The following is a 10,006-nucleotide window of genomic DNA, read 5'->3' on the forward strand; positions in this document are numbered from 1 at the left end:
CATGAGAGATAATCACTAAGTTGATGTACTATTATCATTCTCATGTGTGTCATTAAACTTTCACTACGTATTTTCCCTTACAAGATGTATTATTGTTCTGTGTGTGTTTAAATGGTATCATGCTGATGTAACTTTTTTTGTTTTTGTTTTTATTTTTTTGCAGTACGCGGGCCTCTCACTGCTGTGGCCCCTCCCGTTGTGGAGCACAAGCTCCGGATGCGCAGGCTCAGCGGCCATGGCTCACGGGCCCAGCCGCTCCGTGGCATGTGGGATACTCCCGGACCAGGGCACGAACCCGTGTCCCCTGCATCGGCAGGCGGACTCTCAACCACTGTGCCACCAGGGAAGCCCTGATGTAACTTTTATAGGTTTTTTTAATCACAATATTATGTTTCAGTAATTAATGTTTTTTTTTACATCATTAAGTGGCTTTTTTACAATGACACCTAGCACTTAGAATTCTGAGGTCATACTCCCAGGAATAATAACTGAATCAGTTAAATGTCTCTGCCTAGATATTTTTATCAGTTCAACCAGGTGATTTCTCCAAGCATCCCAAACCATCATTAATTGAGCTCTTGTTCAAAATAAGGGAATTTAAAGTGCATTTTATAACATGAAAGCTTTACTCCTTTTTGACTGAGGGATAACCTAGAGGGGAAAAGCTTGCATTATATTCCATCATATATGATAAATCATAGTAAGATTAAATGATAAACATAATCAATAATTAACATGAAACATTTCAACCAACTACAGGGAGTCTCTACATGGCCATTCTGGTTTTAACCACTAGCATTTTTGTAGTAGATACTGTTGCACCTGGTTGTCTCCCTAATGTGCATTCCTCCCTTCCTTGGTAGTTAATTTCTTAGTTAATTAGTTTTTGGAAACCTGCACCATCTCCAGACAGCCCAATGAATTTGGGAGAAGTTACTACCCCTTGACCACAGTTATTGGTTCAGGGATAGTCAAATGTCACAGTTTGTGAAAATGACATGAAAGAAGGTATCTGACAAGAACAATTTCCCTGCTTTTCAGAGAAATCTTCTGGAAACTTCCTTCTTTCTCTCCCTGGTTTTGAAAAGAAAGCATATGACTCTAAGAGTTGTTATAACTATCGGGAGAACACAAGGACAACCAGCCATTCTACCATTCTTCGTTACTAATAAAATTCCAGTTTTATTCACAGCAATAATGCATCCAGTTATAAATATTCACATTCCCAGATTCCATTTCAGGGTTGACCACTTGACAAAATTGTAACCCTTGAGATGCAGGCCCCAGTCACTGGAGAGGACTTCCCTTCCACCAAAACAATGATAAAGCCACACAAGAAGAAGCCTTTTGATTTTCATCTTTTCCTCTTTTTTCCAGCTAGAATTCAGATATTATGAATAGGGATGGAGCAGCACCTGTGACTACAAGGATGAAAGCCACATGCTAAGGATGGTGGAACAAAAAGATATAATGTGCTGGGGTGTTTTAGGATTTCTTTGAGCCACTTTAATAAATGGCCCTTGACTGCCAACCTCCAAACTTCCCATTACATGAGGAAAAATAAATCCTTATTTGGTAAACCCACCACGGCTAGCCTTTGATTTTAAGCAATCTGGTGCCATTCCAACTGATATAACTGCTGAATCAAATGCTGGGTTTTCAAATATATAAGTCGTTTCCCAATATTGTTTAAGCCGTTTTGAACTGAATTTCTGTGACTTGCAATCAAGAGCACCCTGAACTGAAAGAGCCTCATCTCTAAGGAAGGGATAATACCTCTGATTTGACTCTTAAGTCTCTCAAAGGCAAAGGCCATGTACTATTCATCCTAAACTGCTGCCTGTCTGATTTGGATCTTTAGCAATGAGTAGCCACATGATTTTCCAAAAGAAGACATACAGATGGCCAAGAGGCACATGAAAAGCTGCTCAACATCACTAATTAATAGAGAAACGCAAATCAAAACTACAATGAGGTATCACCTCACACTGGTTAGAATGGGTATCATCAGAAAATCTACAGAGAACAAATGCTGGAGAGGGTGTGGGGAAAAGGAAACCCTCTTGCACTGTTGGTGGGAATGTCAATTGATACAGCCACTATGGAGAACAGTATGGAGGTTCCTTAAAAAACTAAAAATAGAATTACCATATGACCCAGCAATCCCATGACTAGGCATATACCCAGAGAAAACCATAATTCCAAAAGATACATGCACCCCATTGCTCACTGCAGCATTATTTACAATAGCCAGGTCATGGAAACAATCTAAATGCCAACTGACAGATGAATAGATAAAGAAGATGTGGTACATATATACAATGGGATATTACTCAGCCATAAAAAGCAACGAAATTCGGTCATTTGTAGAGACGTGGATGGACCTATAGACTGCCATACAGAGTGAACTAAGTCAGAAAGAGAAAAACAAATATCGTATATTAACGCATATATGTGGAATCTAGAAAAATGGTACAGATGAACTGGTTTGCAAGGCAGAAACAGAGACACAGATGTAGAGAACAAATGTATGGACACCAAGAGGGGAAAGCGGGGTGGGGGTGGTGGTGGTGGGATGAATTGGGAGATTGGGATTGACATATATATACTAACATGTATAAATTGGATAACTAATAAGAACCTGCTGTATAAAAAATAAATAAAAAAAATTTTTTAAGTGTCTTGGTCACAACTAACAACTATAGGTATGTATTAAATTGTGACAAGGAGAATTTCTACTTTATTTTTTAAAATTAAGATTAAATAATTCACATGTGTTATTTAAACAAATGTTAATTAGAGAGGGAAAAAATGCCTTTCTTTTATCTATGTTTTTAAGCAACTTTTAATCAACAGTAAAATTAAACTCAAGTAGGATATAAATTTTTCTTTGATTAAACTTTTAAAAAAAGGAAAAAATCTCAATTACAAAGTTCTATTTCAATATTATAAATGATAATAATTTGTGATTTTGTTCTTTCCTGAATTGGGTAATAGAGTACTAATGGATATGACTTTGCCTGCTGTTCTGGGAGGGTTCCTAACTTTTATTAATTAAAAAAAAAAATGAATGAGTATATTTTGAAGTAAAGAAGTAAATGAAGCCAACTTAAGTTACTTGTTTATTTCAATATCACTTTCCTTTAAAAATTCATGGAATAGTATTTCATTAGTGTTATGATGTTTATGCAATAGTTTAAAACTGGAGAAGAAAAAAAAACAGCCTCAGACTTTCCTCCATTTACTTCCTCTTGAGGGAGTACAGCTTTATGTTAGGTTTTATGTAATATGTTTATAAAGATTAAATGCCCCAATTTTAACTATATGTCACTATTTTTTAAAAGAAAAAACTCTTTTAGATGCTTAAAAGAAACAACAAATGTTCTGTGAGTCCTTAATTTTGATTTTCTCTGTCACTGATACTATAAAACCTTTCCTTGATGATCAGAAGCTTCAGGTATATTGGTAAGCATTAACGCAAATCCAGAGCATGTTCTTGTCTTTCTGTTTTCATATTACCAAACCTAACCAGGTATACTATAGCTCTCCAGTTCACAAAGTACTCATACTGTATAATCTGAGACTTTCGCAACCATATATTTTAAAGGACTCATTGAGCCCTGAAAGGCAAATGCTATCATTTAAGTTCTAATTACATGCTACCTGGGTTTTACAGAACAGAAAAAAATACTGTACTTCCTGAATACATTTTTTGACCACGAGCAACTTCCAAAATAAATGCCCAAATTATTTTCTGAATGTATCATTGTGCAGATAGCTCAAACACTGGCCTATTCAAATTATGTTCTAGTTTCTCCTTATGCTGCTTCTACTTGATAAATTGGTCAATAAATGCCAAGTCAAATATTCAAGTAAATATATTTTCACTGTTATTGGCAGACATATAATTAACTCTGAGAATAAAAGAAACAAGAAATCAATTTATGATTACTTCTTCAGTTCTTCTCATTAGTGTTACACTGTAATTGTGGCTCCACTTTAAAAATCTTTATACACACACACACACCCCATGTTGACTATATTATAAATCAAATTATTTCAATTACAAATTAGTACTGTATGAACTGTGAACCTCCACATGTAAATTTTATTAGTAGAAAGCAATTGTATTACTAACCACATATGTGAGCTGATTAAATGCACATATATGCACATATATGTGCATTTTATGAGCCTATATTAATTAGTAATTTCAGCAAATGTTTTAAACAATGCTAGGGATTTGTTCTGTCTTCTCTTAAATATAACTATTTGAATCAGCTTTTTTATGTATGTGTATATATCAACAGACTACATTTCCATTTTCAGGAAGATAGACTGTTAACTGAGAAAATATTACAAAGAGTAAAGCTACTTTTTCCAAAGAAGATATTCAAAGAGTAAACCTTTTTTTTTTTTTTTTTTTTTGCGGTACGCGGGCCTCTCACTGTTGTGGCCTCTCCCGTTGTGGAGCACAGGCTCTGGACACGCAGGATCAGCGGCCATGGCTCACGGGCCTAGCCGCTCCGCGGCATGTGGGATCCCGGACCAGGGCACGAACCCGTGTCCCCTGCATCAGCAGGTGGACTCTCAACTACTGCGCCACCAGAGAAGCCCTCTTAATTCTTTTTAAAGAAAAATTTAAGCTACATCATGACATTCTTAATGCTTTGCCTATGCCATCAGCTTTTAGCATTGTTTTTAGTAGCTAGTTTATCTGCTACTCACAGGCAAAACAAGACCTAAGGTCTCACTGAATATTTCCAAATTTTATTGATATTTTAAAAGACAGCGCTCTCCCTATTATTTCCCTATTAGTACTCATTAATTCATTCAAAACACTAATGTATACTGTGTGCTAGGCATGGAAGACAGGCTGTGGGAATAAAAGATGGTTAAGAAAAAAATTCCAAATACATTGCTCACAAAATAGTGAGGGGTACAAACACAAACACAAGCATGTACTGTTGTTTAATTGTAAGGTGGTATCCAAATGCTATGATAAAACAAATTTTCCAAGATGTACAAGGGAGGGCTCACAGGTGATGTTTGAACAAGACTTGGAAGGAAGAACAGAAGAAGCTTGCAGGGTGGAGAAAGAATCTATGATTATTTTATCCAAAAAGAGAACTGGAAATTTCTCACAGTGGTAAGTCTATTTGACTTTTTTTTTTTTTTTTTTTTTTCTTTTTGCGGTATGCGGGCCTCTCACTGTTGTGGCCTCTCCCGTTGCGGAGCACAGGCTCCGGATGCGCAGGCCCAGCGGCCATGGCTCACGGGCCCAGCCGCTCCGCGGCATATGGGATCCTCCCAGATCGGGGCACGAATCCGTATCCCCTGCATCGGCAGGCGGACTCTCAACCACTGCGCCACCAGGGAGGCCCTTGACTTATTTTAGCAAAGAGACTTCCTCAAACAGATTTCTCACTGTACACTGCTCCCATCGTTTATCTTTAGGAGTTGAATAAATATTTTTGTATGGCTGTCTGCTGCCACCCATAGCTAGACCTTCATTGTGACATACTTGGATGATGTTCTTAGCTCCCATCCTCCCAGAGCTCAGAGAGATTTTCCTAAACCCCTTTTATCACACCATTCCATTGCCAAAAACCTGCGATGGTTTCCTCCTATTCCTAGGTATCAGCCCTCTGCTTTGGGAGATTTCTCTTCCCAGTGTGCCTTGGCTATGCCTCCCTTTTACTCATATTCTCCCGGTGCCCCAAATACTTTTCTCCTACTACTTCTCTTTGCTTCTCAAAAAATTCTACCCACACTTCAAAATCCTCCTTCAAGAAGCCATCATATTCCCTTGTTTCTATGTAAAATAACAGAACTTTACATATGCTGCAGAAAGAAGTGAAATACTAGTGGAAAACTGATCCTTTTGGACGAAGGCCACGTCCAAAATGTGGTAGAAGACGGAAAAACAAATGGCAGAGACTCGTGTGAAAGTTACATTCAACTGCTACATCAACACAGAACACTTCTTAGATTATTTATTATTCAAATTTATTTCCCGCACCAACTACTTAATTGAATAAATCTTTTTCCAATGGCACTGCGCCCTTTTGAAACGTTAACCATCCCACAACACGGACAATGAATTCTTCATTACTTAAACTGGTTTCTGTAGGACAAATTCATGTTCGGATGGAAGGCGTCACCAGATTCAGAACTTTAAATATTACCCGACAACATGGAACTACACTCACTAACACAACAGCGTGTTTCGTAATTGACGGACAACTGGTTAAATATCAATAGCAACGTATCCTCAAAAAGTCAAGCGAAAACACTTTTTCAAGTGATAATGTGCATGCTCTCCATGTCAATACCTTAGATTCCAACTTGATTTTCTCTTCATTCAGCTCCTCTGCTGCTTTCTTAATTTTTTCACGACATCCGTTTATTTCCGACCTGACTGTAAGATAAATTAAATGCTTAAACACATCCATCTTTCTGGAGTCCCTGTTTCTGGGGCCTGTGATAAGACACCTTTCAGCAGTCCTTCCCTCCACGTGGAAAGCCGCCTGCCCTCCCCGCTCGGCCCACTGCCTCCGGATTCCCTCCGCCCCCAAGCCCCCGGCTCCAAGACCAGAGGCCCCCCGCGAGCGCCCGACCTTGTCGCATCAAGCGGCGATTCTCCTCCGCCAGGTGCTCGGAGACGATGATGTGCTGAAACAGGGACGCCAGGCTCATCTCGGCTGGGCTTAAATATTTTATAACGGAGTCTAAGGACCCTGGAACGCACAATAAAGGCTTATTCCAGGACCACTCCTAGCTCGGCCTCCAGCGGCCTGTCCCCTGCCCACACCGAGGACGGGGCCCACGCGGGGTGAGGTGAGGCCCCGAGGCTCCGGGCGCGGCGAACCCCGCTCCGGGCCTCCGTGGCTTCCGTTACGAAGGGCAAACCCGCTTTGTTCTCCCCGGCGCCCTCGTTTCTCCTGTGACCTGTCTCAGACTGCCTTTTTCCCCTGGCTGAGAGCACCTCCCCTTAGACGAGGCCTTGGCCCCTGTGCGGGCTTTTTTCCGTTTTGTTGGCAGGGAAAAAAAAAAAAGGAGGCTCTGAGGCCTCCGCTTGGGAGCGGTTTCGAAAGGGCAGCAGCCCTGCCCTTTCTGCGGTCGGCCTTTTCCTCTCATTCCACCGCCGCCAACCCCCCTGTTCGGGGAGAAGGTCCTCAAAGTGCACTTTATCTCAGCAGAACATGTACTTGAAACAATACTTTGGGCTGCAGAGCTTGCAGAAGGCAGCGGCCAGCGCCTCAGTCTCTGGGTCTGGGTCCGGTGGGAAGTGACGCTACGGCGTCTCCTTGGGTCCATTGCGCGTTCGGGGGTTTTGCTTTGTTTTGCTCTGGCCATGTGGCCCCCAAAGGTCTTTAGGTCGTGCTTGGAGTTGGGCGGGAATCTATCGCCCAGGCATGAACAAAGTGTTATAATAAAGTACAAAGTACCCGTGATCCTAAATATAAACTTTTGCAAAGTCTTATCCTTTGACGATGGGAAAGACTGCTATAAATGTGCAATGTCTGACATTCGCCTTAATCATTCCTTTGTAATCAGGGCATATCTTTTTTGTCTGCTTTAAAATTAATCATTGCCTTTTGTAATCAAGCTGCAGTAATATTAACACTTCAATATCTGTGCAGGATGTGTCAGAGACCAAAGTGGTTGCTAATTAAAGCTTAAACATGAAAGGCACCTTTGGGACTTCGGTATGGGATTTTTTTAATTAAAAAATAAAATATTTGTAATTTTTAGCAGGTCAAAATATTAAGATTATAATAAACGTTTGACTTTATATCTGAATGTTAAATTGAAATTGGCTAAACTTTAAAAATGTATTTAGTATTAAGTAAAAAAAATAGTAAATGTGAATTCTGTTACATCATCTGTATAATAAACTTAATTAATATTTCATTAATGCTGTAGTATAATCGGTTTTAAATAACCTTTTCCAAATTTCCGCCTAAATTTCCATCAAGCCATGTATGCATAAAACTTCATTTTAAAACTTTATTATAAAAGAATGCATACTGAAAAGTGTAATGAAGTAGAAAAGAATTGCCCACAAATATATCATTCAGAAGCACATAGTAATAACATTTTGGTTATTGCCTTCAGGTAATTCTCCTCATCTTGCATTTTTTCTTTACAAATATATTGTGAATATATTGCAAATAAGTAATAACAGTCGTTATTATTTATTTGCCAGGTACTATTCTGAGCACTGTAAGCCCTTTTGAGATGATTTTTACTATAACCTTCATAGCATAGTTGAGGAAACTGAGGCACAGAAGTTAAGTATCTTGCCAAGGTTGCCTATCTAGTATGTGGCAGAACAGGATTTGAAATCAAGAAATCTGAGATCAGAGGCCATGGATTTGATTTTGGATTCTGCTCTTTTTCACTCTTATTATATCACAAGCGTTTTACCATCTCATTGAAAACTCTACATTAATACATTTTTGTAACTTCATAATCCTCCATCGTATGGATGCATAGGTAAAATTTAGATATGTTGAAATCAATTCGACTCTTTTATCTGTTCAAGGATGGGAAACAAAGCTGACATTGTGGTGTGAACCATTGTCTTTGAGCGCTCGTTTGGAGGCTTATGAACTGCGCCACAACAGCCATCAAAGGAAACAGCTTCCAGAAGATAAATTATATTACTAATTAATGTTACTCCTTTCAGAATTATTTCCCGTGGACTTGCACAGGGAGCATCCTCACAAGGAGGCTGGTTTTCAAAAGCATGCTGCTCTTTAACATTCCAGTTTTATTAGTTACACTCAAACTCACATTTATTATTTAACATGCTCTTTCTGTACTGAAACTTGGCAGAGTGAAATTTGGGCAGCCTTTAGGGAGCCCAGTTGCCTCACTCACACAGGAGTATGGAAGAGAATGCTGCTGGGAATTCTGGGAACGGGGCATGGGAAAAAGGACTTCATCTTCCGTCGTCTTCTTCACGTCCCACAATATTTCGGGGCTTTTAAATCCCAAGTTTGAGCCTTCTTAGTGGTACCATAACTATAGGCATTAGCAGGATTTTTTATTTTATTTATAGAAGCAAACATGATTATGCAAGGTCACAATTCAAATTTTAAAAGTGTTTCATGGGGCTTCCCTGGTGGCGCAGTGGTTGAGAGTCCGCCTGCCGATGCAGGGGACGCGGGTTCGTGCCCCGATCTGGGAAGATCCCACATGCCGCGGAGCAGCTGGGCCTGTGAGCCATGGCCGCTGAGCCTGTGCGTCCGGAGCCTGTGCTCCGCAACGGGAGAGGCCACAGCAGTGAGAGGCCCGCGTACCGCAAAAAAAAAAAAAAAAAGTGTTTCATAATAGTAAAAGTAACGTATTAATATATTAAGATGTTGCTATCATATATCTAGCTTTACGCATACATTTTCTGTAGTGTTAAGATATTTTTTTCTTATAGATATACATGCTGATTATATTCTATAATGTTCAGAACAAGAGTAGCATTACTTAAATTTATGCCAAATAAAAAGGGTACAAGACATGGTAAAACTAGGGCATTCTATTTTTTGGAAATGTATCTTATAAGCCTAAAAAAAGGAGATGATTCATTCAACAACTGTTTAACGAGTGTCTGCTATTCATTCAACAAATATTATTGAGCATCTCCTATGTGCCATATTTGAGAAACAACAACAGGATTTAATAAAAACAAAACTACATAAAAAGTATTTTTCTTCCCCCAGATATTTCTAACCTCATTGGAGAATTATTATATTTTTCAGCATTTTGGCAGCAGTATAAACAACTGCTTTCAGAGTTTCACCAGATGTTCTTTAGAAAGAAAGCCAATTATTTGCATTATGATACCCACATGATTCTCAGATCGAAACTTTCCGTCTGTACATGTTTCATTGAACTGCGTACCCATGGAATATAAAAGTTGAGATCAGTCACTGTCTCTCAACCTCGTATTTTTGTTCATAATAACACTAGCACCTGGGTTATTGAGCCGTCGATAATTGCT

The 10,006-nt window shown here is 39.2% G+C and overlaps 1 protein-coding gene across 1 annotated transcript in view; it reads right to left on the bottom strand.

Moving 5' to 3' along the window:
* Positions 1 to 6,699, bottom strand: part of CCDC172 (coiled-coil domain containing 172) — a 47,948-nt gene extending 41,249 nt beyond the window's left edge. Inside the window, exons 1-2 of the mRNA XM_060100081.1 lie at positions 6,621 to 6,699; positions 6,336 to 6,421 (exon numbers count right to left, since the gene is read on the bottom strand). Coding sequence (XP_059956064.1) covers positions 6,336 to 6,421; positions 6,621 to 6,699 — 165 coding nt within the window. The remainder of the gene's footprint in view (positions 1 to 6,335; positions 6,422 to 6,620) is intronic.
* Between the last annotated feature and the right edge of the window lie 3,307 nt (positions 6,700 to 10,006).

Source organism: Mesoplodon densirostris, chromosome 1 (assembly GCF_025265405.1).
Source record: "Mesoplodon densirostris isolate mMesDen1 chromosome 1, mMesDen1 primary haplotype, whole genome shotgun sequence".
Classification (NCBI taxonomy): Eukaryota; Metazoa; Chordata; class Mammalia; order Artiodactyla; family Ziphiidae; genus Mesoplodon; species Mesoplodon densirostris.